The 18,627-nt window shown below is 47.5% G+C and overlaps 1 protein-coding gene across 1 annotated transcript in view; it reads left to right on the top strand.

Moving 5' to 3' along the window:
• Positions 1–18,627, top strand: part of KIAA1755 (KIAA1755 ortholog) — a 435,570-nt gene that overhangs the window by 234,783 nt on the left and 182,160 nt on the right. The window contains exon 11 of the mRNA XM_069652397.1: positions 9,679–9,817. Within this exon, the coding sequence (XP_069508498.1) occupies positions 9,679–9,817 (139 nt within the window). The remainder of the gene's footprint in view (positions 1–9,678; positions 9,818–18,627) is intronic.

The following is an 18,627-nucleotide window of genomic DNA, read 5'->3' as shown; positions in this document are numbered from 1 at the left end:
AAACAGTTGGATTCAGCAGGCCGAGCAGTATGTTGCAGGAGAACAGATAGATGGCCGCAGGTAGCACACTGACGAGTTTGCTCGAAGTGGTCACAGATAGCACGACGACGAGCAGATTAGCATAGATCTCAGTGCTTCTCAGGTAGAAGGTTCAGGAGTTGACTTGCAAAGCACAAAGATGTTCTCATGAGACATATCAAGTGGTTTATAAAGTATTAGAAACAGGGGTGTGTTTGTGAATGAATGACGTGTGTATGTCATGGTATTATGTGGTTTGCAGGGGGGCGGCCTGCCTCAGGGGAGGCCCGCCTGGAGACACGGGGTCTGAGGAGGCCATGTGAGCGATGGCCCCTGGGCGTGGGATACCTTTTGAATTGTACATGCGGTTTGGCACCTTGGCCGTTTGTGCCCGTGACAGCCCCCCATGCCAGCGCTCATCCCCGGGTGCGAACCACCTTTGATAGAGGGGGGTGGGATGGATGGGCCTGGGGCGTGCAGATAAGGCACAGGAAGACTGATGAATGGAGACACACTTATGTGGATTGCAGGGGGGCGGCCTGCCTCAGGGGAGGCCTGCCTGGAGACACGGGGTCTGAGGAGGCCATGTGAGCGATGGCCCCTGGGCGTGGGATACCTTTTGAAGTGTACATGCTGTTTAGCACCTTGGCCGTTTGCGCCCGTGACAGCCCCCCATGCCAGTGCTCATCCCCGGGTGCGAACCGCCTTTGATAGAGGGGGGTGGGATGGATGGGCCGGTAGGCATGCAGGCAAGTGTGTGGGAGCGAGGGGCCATCAGGCCCCTCTCATCCTTTACTTCTCAGATGAAACTCGGACCAAGTGCCTTCGAGTAGTGGGTTCGCCCCTTGACCTTATGTGATGTTAACTTTGGTTGACATTTGCGTAGATGGGACCACTGAGCAGGACACGGGGCATCCATTTTTGTACCCCCTTTCCAATCCATCTTGGTGACCAGGCCTCACTGCGCACAGCACATGGCCCCCACCCTAGTTCCCACTCTGACTGGAAAACTCCAGAGGTATTTGCAACAGCTAATAAATGTAACACATCACTCTACGTCTTCGATCACTGTCCTGCAGGTGAACCAGCCTGAACTAAGCACATAGCTCGTTCATCTCCACAAACGTATCCTCAATACCTGCATGCATTATTGAGAATATATTATGTTAGCTTAGATAGTGACCACCCTGCTTCACAGCGACCTGACCTTCACCCATTCGGAGCACAGATGTCTGACGTCCATCCTTGAATGGAGACACACTTGATTCATTTAAAAAATCGAAACAACCGTTGTTAAAATATATGTGGTGTTTTATTTTGTATCTTATTTTGATGACACAAAAATACAAGACTTTACACATTGTACAGGTCAGGTTGCAGCACAGTGAGAGAAAATCCCCTGTACTGACCGCTGTCACTCGGGAACGTTTCTCTTATGGCACGAACGGCACAGGCGGGTATTACTCTTCGAACGCGGTGTCCAAGCCACCCGTGAAGCCACTATGTAAAGGAACGATAGGCAACCAGCCTGTACCACCTGTGAAGAGGAATGAAACAAACTGTTTTTAAATGACCAAGATAAGTTTAATAAACGTTTGTTGTCAATGACAATTCTTGTAACTAATGGTATTCTGCTCGGACAAATGCTATCTAGACACTGCACACTATTGAACGACTTTCATGCGTTACAATGATATGTATATGTAATTTTGGATATAGTAGAAGACCATGAAATAGGAGTGGCATGACAAGCAGCGTTTACTTACTCGTTACTCGGATTACGAGGACGAACAGTTGCGCGAAGTTCATGCATAAGCACCATCATTATCCTCAACACGGACCGTGTGAGGCAGGCTGCCCTGAAGTCTGGCAGCTCGGTGATGCATTGCGGTCGTGGCTCGCCTTCCGAAATGTAGGCCACGCATCCTGAGTTTTCACAGCAGCAGCAGTTCTCGTCCTCGGTTGGCATTAGCTTGCACCGATTGCATGTGCACCAGGGGGGAAACACCGTCCATGCGACTAGGTCCAGGCTCTTCAGCTGTTAAATCGTCCTCCCAACTCCGGTCCGAAGACCCATCGTTTTCGCGTGTTTCCCTTTCCAGTAGTTCCTCCTCGGTATACTTGGGCTCGTACATGTAGGGCATTATTGTAGCCATTGTGTGTTAAACAAAGTAAAATAATTGATAGCGATGGTACTGGTATCTGTTCACACGGGCTACAAGCAACAAAGGTAGCTGACCAGAGCACAGAAACGAGTCACAGAATACTCAAAGTAACACAGAGAGAGGAATGGAATCGAAAATCTGCTGCTGTGTGTTGTGAGACGGTCTTTTTATACTTATTGAGGAAAGAGGCGTCCTGCCATTTCCATGGCGACACGTCATTAGCTGAAGCGCAGCGAATTTTGACACGAGACGTGCTTTGGCGTTGTGAAATGGGCGGTACGCGTCTGCTGATGACAGGCTCAGGGGCGGGGGATATGATTTAGTGCCGCAAAAGCAGGTCAGCCAGGGCGATGGGGGAAATGATAGGATTATCACAAAATGGCAGCTCCATGATGCCTGTTTTCGCATGCGTTTAATGGACGAAAACTCGGTTAAGGTCCATAGGAAATTTTTCTAAAATCAAGCGATTTAAGCTTAAAAACACATGGCCGACCCGTAGGGGCAATAAAAAATGTTTACCGAACCATTCCTTTAAAGTCCCTCTGTCTACAAAAATAAAGTCATAGATCATAGAAAACAGAAGGGACCCATAAAATAGTACAGCAGAACCCCCAAACATGGAATTTGGACGTAAGAGCATTTTACAATGAATTGATCATGTTTTAGTCTTAGTTAATATCATCTTATGTAAACACGGACAATATATGCTTTTCTCAGTGACTCACCTGAAATAAACTGAGCCTGTTTATGATGAGAAATAAGTGCTTCTGATGGGTGCATACAGACGCTTTCTTTCTGCTGCACTGGGTGTAAAGCTGTTGACAACATTTTGAAATATTGATGTATTGCATGAGCACCCCTTCACAACGGCCTCAGCAACCATTTTGCAAACTTAGTTGAATAAATGTAGTTGTAAAATGCATAATAAAAGAAGTTGTAAATACTTGTTACACGCTTTCGCTCCTGGGTCACTTCATCCCTCAGTTGGTCACATGTTAATTTATGTTATGTTACGATTTTGTTAAGTGACACTTTTTTGTACTGCGCTAAATCCCCACCTAATTAAAGTTATTCATACAAGCATAACATAGGTGCACATTGATAAAATATGTATAGGGCACACTGTGAAGTGCACCAATGCTTTTCTCTCATAGCATTGACAGTTTTCTATCCTATGAGTCAGGCACTGAAAGGTCTCGCAGTGCGGAATTTAGATGAATCTTCCGGGAAAAGAAATGTTCTTAAAATGCACCATTTTGTTTTATATGTGGTTCTTTTTAATGTGGCACTGACGTCATTTAGTGCTTCCCTGGAGGCGCACATGCAACCCCCGAGATCAACCGTGCTACCCCTGTAGTCTCCCGTGCTACCCCTAAAAAAGAAAAAAAAGCATTTTTTTGTTTTTAAATGGAAGCTCCTGACTGTGGCCAGCAACATGTGGCTCTTGGTTTCTGGCGTGGCTGGCTTTATTGTTCAGGCCTCTTAAAAAAAAGAAAAAAAAGAAATAAAAAAAAAACAGGGGGTTCTACAAGTGTACCGCTTTGAGACGTGACCCTAAACAAGAAAGAATCGGAATAACAAATAATTTGTCCTTCTGGAATTCTATACAATAATTGCTAGACTCATTAAAGGTTTATTTCAGGCACAGTTCAGGGGGTGAGTCACTGATTTAGTCTGTACTTAAACATCGCAAATTCGCATTGCCGACAAAAACCTCCAAAAAGCATTGAGAGTAGAATAAGCATCCATTTCGGACTATGCATTTTGCTCTTTGCAAGTTGCAGTTATAGCATGATTTTGCTGCTGTTGTCTCTGTCATGATCATCACAAGACATTCCATCTATATGTCCTAAAAGCTTGTACAGTGTAGACATGTTTGACCATAGCACATAAAGTGACCCTTGATTTCATTGTGCCTTGTTGTAATGTGTCTATCTTTCCTATCTCCCTGACATGCTGTTTAGGATGTTTGTTTGCATGTAGGAGGAAACGAGTGCCCAGCGTACGAGATGCCGTGTGAGGCCAATCTCTCAAGCCTGAAAAGTAGATCCATGCAGGCTTGACATGTGGCCAACTTTGCACTAGACCTGCAGATCAACTGGCCTACTGTTAAATCTGTTACCTTTTTAACGGTGTGCACTACAAAGTGTAATTTGCTTTCTGGCTTTGAGAACATTCAGACTATAACTGTAAGATAGCCATAGCCAGTAAGATAGTTCTGTGGGTTGAACGCTCACTGAAGCAATGTGTTTGTGTGATCGCCAGGTTGCAGGTGCGAATCCCGACAAGGCCACTCAGTCTTTCATCCTTCTGAGGTTGATAAATGAGTACCAACACAGGTTGGGTGATATTGTATGCATATTACTTCTATATAAAGTGTGAACGTGTAAGTGCTACATAATAACACATCATTATCCCTTGGACGACTGCTTGCATTCACAGTAATGTGCTAATATAGGCCTATACACACTGATATGTGTACTGCGTTACACCTTTTTGCTATAATTCAAATCTAACTGTGCCCTGTGGCTGTACTGTGTTTCACCGTTTTGCTATAATTCGAATCTAGCGGTGCCCTGTGGCTGTACTATGTTACACCTTTTTGCTATAATTGGAATATAGCTTTGCCCGGTGGCTTTACTGTGTTCCACCTTTTTGCTATCCTTCTAATCTAGCTGTGCCCTGTGGCTGTACTGTGTTCTGATTTTGTCTGTGCCCAGTGACTGCATTGTGTTACTCTGTCCACTGTTCCTGTCTTGTTCCACCTCTTCTGCCTGCCCCCCCGCAATCTCCCATAGTGGTCCCCCCTCTGCCCTTCTCTCGCTCCCTTCCTTCCCCCCTCCTCTACATCACCTATGGCGCTCTCTATTTCTCCTATCTTCTCTAACTTTTTCTCCATTGCCGATCATTCCATTCTCACTAAGTCTGGTAGGAAGAAGTTAAAAAAGGATATATTGGTTTCTAACTCTGGACCTCCCTATAGCTGACACCTACACCAGCGCATCCTCCAGACAGACCCTCCCCGACGTCCTCTGTGTCGTTCCTTTGCCCGACATATGGACTCCTCATATGGTCTCTGTGCTCTCTGCTTTCTCTTCATCTCCCATTAATGGTGGTACCCAGTGGGAGGCCCTCCTGGACCCCTTCAACTCCTCTAAGGTAATCATTAATGTCTACCTCAATGGCACCACCCTGGTCCAAGTTCCTCAGGCCAACCTTCTCCTCTTTGATAGACGCTTCCCGCACCTCATCAACTTCCTTCCTTCACCTGCTGTGCCCTCTCTCTCCTCTCCGGCTTCCTTGCCTCCCATCTCTGCCTCCTCCTTGGCTACCTTGCCCTCTCCTCCTTCCTCTTCTGCTGCCTCTCGGGCTCCTTCTACACCTCCGCAGGGCATACCTCTGATCTGTATGCCTCCCCAGAAGTCTTTCAAGGTTGGCAACCTTCTCCTTATTGCCACTCTCAACTCTCGCTCAGCTGTCAAACACTCCACTGACATCTGCCACCTCCTGAAGAACTCAACCTCAATGTCATCGGTCTCAACGAAACATGGTTCATGGCCAGCACTGTCACAAGCTTTGACACTCTCCTCCCTGATGGCTACAAGATCCTCTCCGCACCCAGATTCAACCGTTCCAATGGGGTCCTAGCCTTGATCTTCCCGGAGTGGATTCCTGCAGCTGTGATTCCTATGCAGGCCTACTCCTCCTTCGAATGCCTTGTCTGCAGGCTTTTTCTCTCTCCTGGCCACTCTCTCACCATTGCTACTATTGATCAGCCACCTGGTCAGACTACCTCTTTCCTCTCCGAGTGGGCTGACCTCTCCTCCTCCTGGCTTCGACCTCTCAAATCCTTCCCCTTTGTGACCTCATCATCCTCCTGGGTGCTTCCTGTCCCTCCTCTTGACTCCTTCGTGACCTCTGCAACTCTCTCTCTTTCTATTCTATTCTTCCGTCTCACTCTGCAGGCCACACTCTAGAAGGTCTCATCTCCTCTGACCTCCCCCTCTCTAACCCTCTCACCGCTCCCCTCTCCTGGAGCAATCACTTTCTCCTTTCCTCCCATCTCTCCCTCTCTATACCGCAGGCCAAGCCAGCTCCAGCACTGCCACTGCCAAGCTTCTCGGTCATCCGGCCCATGAAGCTTGTGTCAGCGGAGGCTTTCGCTGCCACTTTCGCACCCCCTCCTCCACTTCTGACCAACTCTCATCCTGACACAGCCCTTTTCAAGCTCCACTCTGCTATCTCTGATACTCTCAGTGTGTTTACCCTTGTCATGACGATCCGCTTGAAGCCCAAAGCCAAGTATAACTCGGTACGACTCTGACCTCGTCACCCTTAAATGCAAGTGTAGGGTGGTTGAGAGGAAATGGCGGGCATCTTGTGCATCAACTGACAAACTGGCCTGCTGCCTGCTCCAAAGGCAATACTGGCTCTTTGTCCGCACTAAGAAGAGAGCCCACATCCAAGCCTGTGTCTCTGCAACTCGGCCAAACTCTTTAAAATCTGCAAGTAGCTGGCCAATCTTGCTTCAGTCTCTACCTCTCCTCTCCCCTCCCAGGCCCTCTGCAGAGCCCTGGCTTCTCATTTCATCTCTAAAACCCAGGACATCCGGTACACGCTCTCGTGCTCCCCTCCTCTTCCCTCTTCCCTCTCCACTCTCCACTACCCACGGCCCCCCTGCAGCCGCTTCTCCTCCCTCTTTACCTTCCTTTCCTCTGTTCTCCCCTGATGAGATTTCTAGACAAGTCAGATCTATGAAAGTCTCATCAAAACAGGTTCTTCCTGTTCATCCAAAACCATCAAATGCCATATTGACACCCTCGCTCCTGCCCTGGCAGACTTCTGCAACCACTCCTTTGCCACTGGAGCCTTCCCCTCCCCATGAAGCACTCTCTTGTGCACCCTCTTCTCAAGAAGCCCACAGCCGACCCCTCCTGCCCGGCTAACTATCATCCGATTTCTATCACTCCTTTCCTGGGCACACTCCTGGAAATACTGGCCATCTCCCAGCTTAACCTCCACTCTGATTCTGTTGGTTGTTTCCATGACCATCAGTCTGGCTTCAGAGCAGCCGGAAGCATGGAAACTTCTCACCTGAACATCGGTGAAGACCTGCTTTCCAACCTTGATTCTGATTCCCCCTCAGTCCTCATCCTACTCGACCTCTCTTCTGCCTTTGACATGGTCAACCATGCCATCCTGCTCAACCACCTCTGTGATAACCTGGGTATCACTGATCAAGCCCTGGCCTGGCTGACCTCTTTCCTCTCCAACAGACCCTCCCAGGTCCAAATGGGGTCATTCCTTTCCTCTATCTCACTCTCCACCCGTGGTGTTCTCCAGGGGTCTAACCTCTCTCCCTGGCTTTTCAACCAATACCTGGCACACCTTGCCCACCACATTGCTGCTCTCTGCTCCAACTTTCAGTGCTATGCAGATGACACTCATCTCGTTTTACTGCTCCCCTCTGCCACCCTTCTCCCATTCTCATCTCTGACTGTCTGTCTGTAATCCAGGAGTGGTGTACCGTCAACGACCTCTACCTTACTGCCAGTAAGACAGAGATCCTCCTCATTGGCAATCCAGCACCTTCCTTTCCTGTCACTCTCTGGGCTGCCTTCCTTGGCCCTCTTCCTGCTCCTACCTGTGAGGCTAAGAACCTGAGGGTCATCTTTGATTCCACGCTTTCCTTTTCTCCACACATATCTGACGTCTCTAAGAAGTCAAACTACCAACTGCACCTCCTCAGAGGCATTCTTCCTTTCCTCTCCTTCCTTCAGAAGCTCACTGTCTCTAAAGCTCTGATCCACTCTCGGCTGGACTGCTGCAACAGCCTCTTTCTAAATCTGCCTGCTAGAACACTCCACCCTCTGCAACTCATCTAGAACAGGACTGCGAGACTTGGTCTTGGCCTCAAGCCCAAGGATCATATCTCTCCAGCCCTGAAATCTCTTCATTGGTTCCCAGTGGCTACAAGGATTAAGTTCAAGACCCTCTGCATTGTCCACAAGGCCTTCTAGGGCCTGGATCCCCAATACCTTCAATTCTGACTTCGGAAATACCTTCCTACTCAAGCTCTTCACTCCTCTACCTCCAACTCCCTCTGGGTCAGTCCCTTCTCCAAGCAACGAGTTGGTGGTAGATCTCTTTCCTCTGCTGGGGCCTCCCTCTGGAACAGCTTCCCTGCCTCTGAAACTTGAGGAGAACCATCTTCTGTTCTGGAAGCACCTCAAGACCTTCCTCTTTGCTTCTGCCTTCTCTCTTCCTCTCTCCCTGATCTCTGTCTGTTTCTGCACTGGGCACCTGGCTATCCACTGAATTCGGCCATATCCCTGCCCACCGTGCTACATACCCGCACAGCCCCCTGGCCAGTGGAGTAACATTGCTGAAAATGTTGGGGGGGACATGTCATCTGAAAATAAAATGCCCCATTCAAATGAATGGGGACAAAATCGTGTGCCATGAAAGTTGGGGGGGACAAACACCCCTGTCCCCCCCTAAAATTACGCCCATGCCCCTGGCAACCCTTGCACTTGGGTATGTTTCTGCAACCCTACCGTCCCCTTAACTGCACTTATTGTCACCCTTTCTGCGCTTAATACTTGCACTTGCCACCTGCTGGCCGCACTACCTGTTATTGTTTTGATCACATGTTCAGCTCTTTACACTCCTCCCCTGCCCCTTGCACTTTCCCCCTTCCCTCTCCCCAGCACTTGCACGTTCGCAATGTCACTGGGCCTAGTAAGATCGTTGTTTTGTCCTCCCTTATACCCCTCCCTTGTCTCGTCGTGCCTTGAAACACTTATGTATGTGCGAGTTCTAAATAAAATATCATATCATATATTAGCGATACATATGGTGATCCATTCTTGTAAGAAATGTATATCACATTACAGTCATAGCATAACCATCTTTTTCATAGTGTACTAAGTAAGAAACAATGCTATGTGATAACACTTTCTGTTTTGAAAAGGGGCGAAAGGTTGTGTTCCGCCGCTTCCCATTCTGTCACTTTGGGGTGGGGTCAAATGGCATCACTTCCTGTGATGTCATCAGAGGTCAAGGGTTGTGTGATGTCACTTCCGCTACTCCTGGTATTTAGGTGAAAAGACATCCCTGTAATGTTATGGGGTAAAGTGTTTATAGATAAACTAGTTAAAATATTCCAAGCAACATTTTTCTGCCGGGCTCTAAAAAATGGGGTGCCCAGGCGCTTTTTATTATTATTTATTTTTTTACATATTAAGCACTGCCATGCTTAAAACAGGTGCATTTGGAAATTCCACACTAAGAGTCAAGAGATCTGCCAAAACAAAATACCTTTGTTTTCAGTAATCTTCAAAAGTGGCTAGAAATTATGGAGCCAGTTCTCGGCCATTTTCCAACACAATTGTAAAAATTGTGCATCCTAAAGACCAACTTCAAAATCGATCCTTTGTGATTTATTTTTATTCTGGAGCTGCCTCTCACTCCCTTTCTCGTTTTTCCTCCCTAGGGATGCTGTTGAGTCAGCTGTTGCATTATACAACCAGGTTGAGGAGCAGGTTCACACTCTGGTTACTAAATCGAACAGGAGCCTGGAGCTGCTGGAGTCCCTCGTGAAGATCAAGGAACTGGAGTGGGAGTTCAGCCAGGTAAGGAAGGGCAAGTGGCTGCCATCAGGCACAGAAAAAGGTCTTTAAATGGGATCAGAGTTGTCATGGGTTCCATAGGGAGGAGGCGTGCATGACTAGGCACTAGAAGGTGTGAGAAACCAGAAGGTGTCTCCCTGTTTAGTCCCTGGGGATCTGTCATCCAGGTGACCAGGACACGGCCATCGCTTTTGGATCCAGTTCCTGGGGGTGGACCAGCGTGGGAGGATCAACTGTATGGGGGGTCCTTGGGGAGTGGGAATGGAACACCGACGGGTGAGACCGTGTAACCCCCTTCTTTGAACACCTTTTCCCCCTCCTACCACGTAGAATATTCTAAAACACTGCCCCCCTTTTCCTACACGAACACTTTCGCACAACATGAAAGACAACAGACTAACACCAGAGCCATTTACCTGACATGTCCCAATACAAGGGTCAGGCAAAGTCAGGCAATTGATCAGAATCAAAGACACCTGACAGCCTTTTCCCTTCCCCACAGGGATAAAAGGTGGAGCACAACAGCACACTATGAGCAGGGCAGACGGCATGACGTAAGAACTAATTCAGCATGGCAGCTCAAAAGGAGGAGAAAGACAGCGCAGAGCGAAAGTGTCACAAAGGGAGAGTCGATCTTGTCCTTTCCGACCAAGGCCTGTGAAGCCTCCACAGAGTGAATGATAAGTCCGCGAACAATAGCCAACGTGTGTTGCAGAAGATGTCTACGGTACGCAAGATCCTCCTCTGCTGATTGCCAAGCCGGGGAGAGATGCTTGTCTCAGTGGTACCAACCTTGACTCCAAGGAGAAAGAAAGCTAAGCGGTTCATCACAGCTGGTGAGTCGAGGGGAGAACCGATAAAGAAACTGAACTGTGTTGAACGAAATGTAGCAAGTGGCTATTTGAACTTTGAACAAACAAAGAACTGTTAATCATTTTGAAGGGGCAAAACCAGTAGTAGAGGAGTCCGGCAGTATGTGGGTGCTCACTGAAGAATCTCTGCCCGATTACCCCACGGTAACAGACTACTGTAACCAGAAGCTCTTGGGAAGAGGCAAAGATAGGTCGAAGTGGTCATACAGGGGTCTTGTAAAATCCTCTGTACAGTCTTTGACCGACAGATGATTGTGAAAGTTAAGGGAAGTGAATCCCATATGGTGAAAAATTAGCACATGAACTGTGTTTCGTGAAGATTAGCATGAGTGAACCCGGCCGAGGGATGCTAATGTAGAGGGGCAACGCCAAAAGGTACATGAGGAATTGTTGGTAAAGGCTGGTGAGAGTCAACCCGATAGAGGGAAGCCGACAACCAAAAGTTGTTGAGAGTGAACTCGGCAGAGGGAAGCTGACAACCAGGGGCAAAGCCCGAATGACTGTTTAAGATTTTGTGAAAGCAAGAAACATTGCAGGGGAGGCGAACTGTCCCCCTTGTTATTTGGGGTCTGAGCCCGGCTGAGGAAAATCCAGGGGTGGAAAGTCACCACCCAAAGCTCATTGAGAAAGGAACTGTTTTTTGTTTTTGATAAAGTTATTGAACTCGACTTGCGAGGGATCTGTGCCCAGAAGAGGGGGACCTAGTGGTGAAGCCATCACCCAATGTGTTCATAGAACAAGAACTTTATGTGTGTTTGTGAGAGCATCAGGCCTCGAAGGCAAGAGACTTTTCATTTTAAAGAGGCATAACCACAGAAGAACCTGATAGCTGATACAGAACTGTTAGCTCGCGCTGGGAAGGCTTGAGCGTGTGCTGTGCTCCAAAGTCCCACCTTGTCCCGTGCTAAAAAACATCGGGAAGGGAGACCTTGATCCAATCACATCCTCACTTATTATTTGTGAAAACCTTTCTTCTTTATTTTGAATACCATATCCCACACTCTTTTGTATTTAGCATAAGGAATTGGCAATAGGTTTTTTCGTAGTATAGGCCCCTTTATTTTGACATGACGCCACTGGGACTGGCTTATTTTCATTTGATGGTCAACGCTTGTTCTCATCTTTTAGGTTTAGTTTAGGCATTTTTCCACCCTGCATTAACAGTTTAATAAACACCCTTGAACGGTGATCACTTGTGTCTGTCTTTACTGTTGCCACCATGATTTTCTTACAAAGGTGAAATCAAAATTCATTGGAAACATCTCCAGTAGACTAGTTGCATTTGTCATTCCCACACATTCATCATATTGCTCAGCGAAATCTTGATTTCAATACAAATGAGTTGCCTTTGGTTATAATAATTAACAAACCACTTCTTGCAAAGTATACTCAAGAATCAAGAAATGTAATTTCCTGTTTTTGGTGAGCTGTATGATTTAGTCTGATTTCACATGTTGTAATAGCTTGTGTTTCATCATATTTCCTAGAATAGCATCATCAGTAAATGCCCTTCCTGAGCATGTCTGGGGGAGACTTGCAGGCCAGACGTTCGAATTGTAGCGTTAATGCAATGAGTGCTATTGAGTTGAATGTGATGCACCTGCAATGTTATATATTTCTGAGGCTTGTGGATTCTGCTTAGATCACATGCTGTGCATAGCCCGCCATCTAGTGTAAGCTGCGGAGTATTACAGTTGTTGTTTTCGAAACACGAAAACGGACGTCGACAGGGCATGCCAGTTATACTATCCTTAGTGTGACGTCCACTGTACCCATGATCCCTCACGCATCGAGGTCCCTCAGATTGTTTTTTTCCTCCATGCTAGACGGACGCGTATAGCGAAGTACCTTTTGGCAAATTAGCCATTGGCTTTGTTAATTAAGATAGTTTCTCTTTCTATCCTTTCTTCGACTTCATAATTCTACGCCGAAGAATCAGAAAGAAGACTACTGTTGAATATCATCGTGATGGAACAAACAGCCTTGGAAGGCCGCCGCGGGCCTCGGTGCCCAGAGAGTAGGCAGAGAGGGGGGGGGAGGCTATTGTTAGGAATCCATTTGTAGAATGCATATTCTCCCCTTCCTACACTTTGTTCGCCCAGCTGCCATCACCCTTACCCAGTATTATGGAGAACACCCCATTTAAGTTTTGTCCTAAGTGCAACCGTAAGTTCCCCAGGGTAGACAAACATCTCGTGTGCAACCTTTGTCTCCCGAGAGATCACGTCGAGACGTCTTGTCGAGCCTGTAGGCTCTTCAAGCCTAAGACGTTGAAAGACAGTTCCACTAAGCGGTGGGCCCACCATGCCAGGCAACTTGAGGCCATGGAAGTGGAAGGTGCCTTCAGCGATGGCAGCGATGCCGCACTTTCGGACGGCGAGGGCACCGGAGTAGTTGTAGCTACCCAAGCGCAAGCCCCCGACCCCGTAGGACAGGCCGGCGGCCATGTTGTGGGGATCACACCCGGTGGCGGTAGCGCTCCAGTTACACACACCATAAAACACACAACCCCTAGTCGACACTCAATAGAGGAATCGAGTACTTGACAACGCTCGGCACCCCGTGAACGTTCGAATGAATCCCGGTCCTCTGGACAATCTCGATCCAGATTGCCGCATGACAAGACAAAGAAGTCGAAAGTCGAAAGACAGAAAGACGTCGAAAGATGGTAAAATGTCAAAAGACGGAATAATAACAACGCCTGAAGGTCATTCGTCCGCAGACAAAACCTCAGCCCCCACACCCGAAATTCGACGGTCTTCTTCATCTAGCAAGACGTCAGGCCCAAAGAAGTCAGTTTCACTCTCCTCTGGGACCCAGAGTGGGGACAAACACCATAAAACACATAAAACCTCCCTTACAGAAGGCATATCCAAGGGCAAACCTAAAGACCCTAGGCCTAAGCCTATCCCACCCACTAATGAAGACATGGGCCTTCCCGACTCCGAGCCCAAAATTGTATTTCCAAGCTTGAAAGATTGGTCCACAGAGGACATCGACAGGGTTATGCGTAGGATGTCCTTCATTGGAAACTTCTTCCAAAAGCACCCTGAACAGCTTTTAAGCCTTCAGACCACCCCACCCACCTCAGCCCCTTCGAGCTCCCGACCCCCTGTGTCTCAACCCCCTTCTAAGATGGTTCGTACTGATGTTCAAAGTCAGGGCAGAGTTTTAGATCTGTATGACCCTGAAGTCCATCCAGAAGAAGAACAGGAGGATGTTCCGTTTATTGATACATCTGATCCTCAATTTATGGATGTGGACTTAGACGAATTCTATGATGGGGATGATGAAGACCCAGACCAGGAGACCAACATTTACTCCTTGGATTCACACATTAATCAGTATGCTCCAGTAGTAGACTCCCCTATAGACAACCAACCACTACTCACCGAAGTTCTAACTAAGGTGGCAGAACACTTCCGCATAGATACCCAGGAGGTGGTAGAAGACAGGGACTAAGCTGAGCAATTTTTGGGAGATAAAAAAAACAGTAGGCCAATCCATTCCAATATTAAAGTCTGTACAACGCAGAATCCAACCTTCTTTGGAGGCACCCAACCTCACACCCCAACCTCACACGGGCCGTTAACCCGCGTGTTGAAAGAATTTTCAGACCTGCACCTTCCGTCCCTCTTTACATAAGAGGCCAGTTAAAACCGGACTCCCTGTTGGTTACCACCACATGGAAAAGAGCAGGGACTCCCATTGCTTCCTCCGAGGACCCTCCGGACAAGGAGAGCAAAAAGATTTATGCAATGGGCAGGAAAGTAGCCTCTTCTGCAGCCTACCAGACTCGCATTGCAAATAACGCTACACTCCTGGCAAGTTTCAAATGCCACAGGTTGGATGAGGTTTCAGCATTACTTTCATCTGCACCTGAGCCACTTAAGTCCCAATTAGCCCAGGTGGCAGCAGATGGTAGAGCGTTGTCTACTTGTCTCCTAAAGTCAAACTTTGATGCAGCAGACAATGCGAGTAGAATCATCGCAGAGGGCAATATCATTAAAAGACACGCATGGCTTCGCCAATCAGACTTCAGGCCAGAAACGCAGGCCACCTTAATCAATATGCAGGTTGAAAAAGATGTGCTCTTTGGCAAGGCGGTAGAAGACGCGCTAAAAACTGCTAAAGACGAATACGAAGCACTTAAGTCTTTAAGCCAGCTCACAAACAAACCCACGGGGCAGAGGGGCAACGGCAATTTTTGCCGCTTTCGGGGACAGAATTCCCAGAGGGGATCTGGATACAACCAGGGTCAGGGATCCTATGGTACCAACCAAAGACAATCCTTTCAATGCTACCCACGAGGACAACGAAGAGGTTGTGGTACTCGGGGCAGAGGCCAAGCTCGAGGTGTTATGCCACCTCAGAGTAAGTGACATTCGCTCCAAGTACCCTCCCATGCATCTCCAGTAGGAGGACGAATTTCCAACTTCACCCACGCATGGGAGGGTAATACCTCAGACAGATTGGTGCTGTCAATGGTAGCAGGGGGCTACTGTGTAGAATTTCTTCAAAAACCTCACGATCATCCCCCGAGACAAAAGATACACTCAGAAGAACATCAACGGATTCTTCTAGAGGAAATTACAGTGCAGGGGTATATATTCAACTTACTTCCTTGTGCCCAAGAAAGATCTAACAATGTGCCCTGTATTAGATTTAAGGCCTGAAAACAAGTATGTCAAGCCACAAAAGTTCCACATGACCACGCTACAAGAAGTAATCCCACTTCTAAAAAATGTTTCCAGCGCACAGAAGGTTCTTGCGTTTCAAGATAGCGAACCAGCAATACCAATTCAAGGTGCTGCTCTTCGGAATAGCCTCGGCTCCAAGGGTAATCACCAAGGTACTGGCAGTGGTGGCAGCGCACCTGCGCAGGGAGGCAATCCCAGTGTACCCTTACTTGGACGACTGGCTCATAACAGGGGAATCACCTCTGATTTGCAGACAAAACATTCAGACAACAATCAACCTCATCTTCCAATTGGGCTTCTTGATCAACGATAAAAAATCAAGCCTGGTGCCCAGCACCTCCAAACAGTTCTTAGGAGCTATTCTAAACACAGAGGAAGGGTAAGTCTTTCCCTCAGAGGAAAGAGTAAACAACTTGTTACTGCAAATACCACACTATCAGGCCAGCCGCCAGATAAGGGTACACAAAGCAATGCGCTTAATAGGCATGATGGCATCTTGCATTTACCTGGTTCCCCACGCGCACCTGCTCATGCGTCCCATACAAGAGTGGTTGGCGAAACAATGGTCTCAGGCAAGCGGTCAGTGGGACGATCTAGTGGTCGTTTCGCCAACACTAGTACAAAATCTTCGCTGGTGGATGAGAGAGAATCTGACCAAGATGAAACCCTTCTATGATCCACAGATACAAGCAGTGGTCACAACAGATGCCTCACTAGCGGGGTGGGGGACCCACTACCTTCACCACACAGCTCAGGGTCTGTGGTCTCACTCTACGGCTCAGAACCACATCAACGTGCTGGAACTTCTAGCAGTGTTCAAAGCCCTCCAAGCATTCAAACCCCATTTAACAGGTCTGTCGGTGCAGATCCTAACAGACAGCACCACAGCAATGTTTTATATCAACAAACAAGGGGGGACACGTTCTCCAAATCTATCCAGACCTGCACAGAAAATCTGGAGATGGGCACTCAAACGGAAGATGTTCCTGGCATCTCAACATGTTCCAGGGGAACTCAACGCTCTAGCAGACTCTCTGAGCAGAGACCCCCTGCCAGAAGAACACGAGTGGCGTCTATACGAAGAAGTCGTAGAACACCTCTTTTCCCTGTGGGGTTTTCCAACTATAGACCTATTCGCCACAAGCGAAAATCGGCAATGCCCAGACTTTGCGTCCAGGTTCCCCCAGCCAGGCTCCAAGGGAAACGCCTTATGGATGAATTGGTCAGGGATGTTTGCCTATGCTTTTTGACCAACCTCTCTGATGAGGAAGGTGGTGAACAAGATCCACAGGGAACCGATGACGCTCATCCTAGTTGCTCCTATGTGGGCAAGACAGTCATCGTATCCACAACTATGCAAACTGACGGTGTGCAACCCCATCAAACTCCCGTGCCGGTACAACCTACTCTCCCAGCACGAGGGGCTAACAGTGCATCCTCAGCCCAGCTCAATGAATTTAGCAGCATGGCTCCTGAAGTCATAGAGTTCGGACATCTCTGTTTACCCCAGAGATGTATGGAGATCTTGAAAGAATCAAGCAAACCTAACACGAGGCATTGTTCCTATGACAAATGGAAACGATTCGTTATTTGGTGCCAGAATAAGCAAATCAACCCAGTTGATTGTACTCCTTCTAATATCGTCACCTATATGCTCCACCTATTGGATGCAGGTTTAGTGTTTAACTCACTTAAAGTGCACCGGGCAGCTTTATCAGCCTACACCACTTCCCATAACAAAGTGTCATGGTGGAAAGTGTCAGTTGTCAAAGCATTATGGAAGGGGTAAAGAGACTCCACCCTCCAATTTCCCACCACCAGGTTCGGACCTTAATGTGGTACTTACTAAGCCCCCCTTTGAGCCCATGCACAAATCTAGTCTCAAACATTTGACTTATAAAACTGCCTTCTTAGTAGGCATCACTTCCATAAGAAGGGTCAGTGAAATCCATCTCTGTCAGTGCAGGATCCTTTCTTTACTATACATAAGGACAAACTGGTTTTACAAACTCACCCTAGGTTTTCACCTAAGTTCATTTCTAAATTCCATGTTAACCAGTCTATTGAGCTACCGGCTTTCTTCCAAGAACCCCAAAGCTCTGCTGAGGTAAAACTCCACACACTAGATGTGAGGAGGGCGGTTCTCTACTACGTAGACAAGGCCAGACCGCTAAGAAAAACAGATCAGTTGTTTGTCTCCATAGTGCCAGGCACGCCATTTCAAGGTGGATAGTCAGATGTATCCAACTGTGCTATTCCCTTTCAAATAAAACACTGCCTTTTATGCCCAGGGCCCATTCCACAAGAGGTACTGGAGCCATGCTGACTTTCATAGCAAATGTTCCTTTAGACAGTATTTGCAAAGCCAGCTACATGGAGCTCTATACATACTTTCACTCAGCACTACTGCATTGACACCCGTTCCAAGACAGATACACAAGTGGGATAAGCGGTTCTAAGACACTTATTCGCTCATGAACCTTCTCACGTCCCTCCTCCTTCTTCCACTGCTCGCTAATCTATGCACAGCATGTGATCTAAGCAGATTCCACAAGCCTCAGAAGGTATACATTACTCACCGTAATCGTATTTCTGATGCTTGTATCTGCTTAGATTCACATGCGAACCACCCTTCCTCCCCTCGGAGAGAAGGCGCAGGGATGCTTATGATCTTGTCTAATAAGTATCTGCTTGGATATAGCTGTACTCACGCTACACCTCATACTATCTCATGTCAGAAAAAATGCAATCTGAGGGACCTTGATGCGTGAGGGATCATGGGTACAGTGGACGTCACACTAGGGATAGTATTACTGGCACGCCCTGTCAACGTCCCTTTTTGAGTTTCGAAAACAACAACTGTAATACTCCGCAGATTCCACTAGATGGCGGGCTATGCACAGCATGTGAATCTAAGCAGATACAAGCATCAGAAAAACGATTACGGTGAGTAATGTACCATATATATGTATATATGTGTGTGTGTGTGTGTGTGTGTGTGTGTGTGTATATATATATATTAGTTATTAGATATAGTAGGAAAGTCCATTTGAGCCCAGTCACACATTCCACAACACCACCTAGTAGCCATCGCTGGAAGTTCATCACCTGTTCTGAGCCGCAACAGCAAGGCATTGTGGGAATGCAAATTAGCTCAAATGCAAACCTCTTTCTCCAGGAAATTGTCTTTTTGTCTAAGAGGGCAGTACTACTTTATACATAGCTTAATTAACTCAAGACA

The sequence above is a fragment of the Ambystoma mexicanum genome, chromosome 3p, assembly GCF_040938575.1.
Source record: "Ambystoma mexicanum isolate Mex_15411 chromosome 3p, UKY_AmexF1_1, whole genome shotgun sequence".
Taxonomy (NCBI): domain Eukaryota; kingdom Metazoa; phylum Chordata; class Amphibia; order Caudata; family Ambystomatidae; genus Ambystoma; species Ambystoma mexicanum.
The sequence above is the reverse complement of the archived record's forward strand: the minus strand, read 5'-3'. Positions and strand labels throughout refer to the sequence as shown.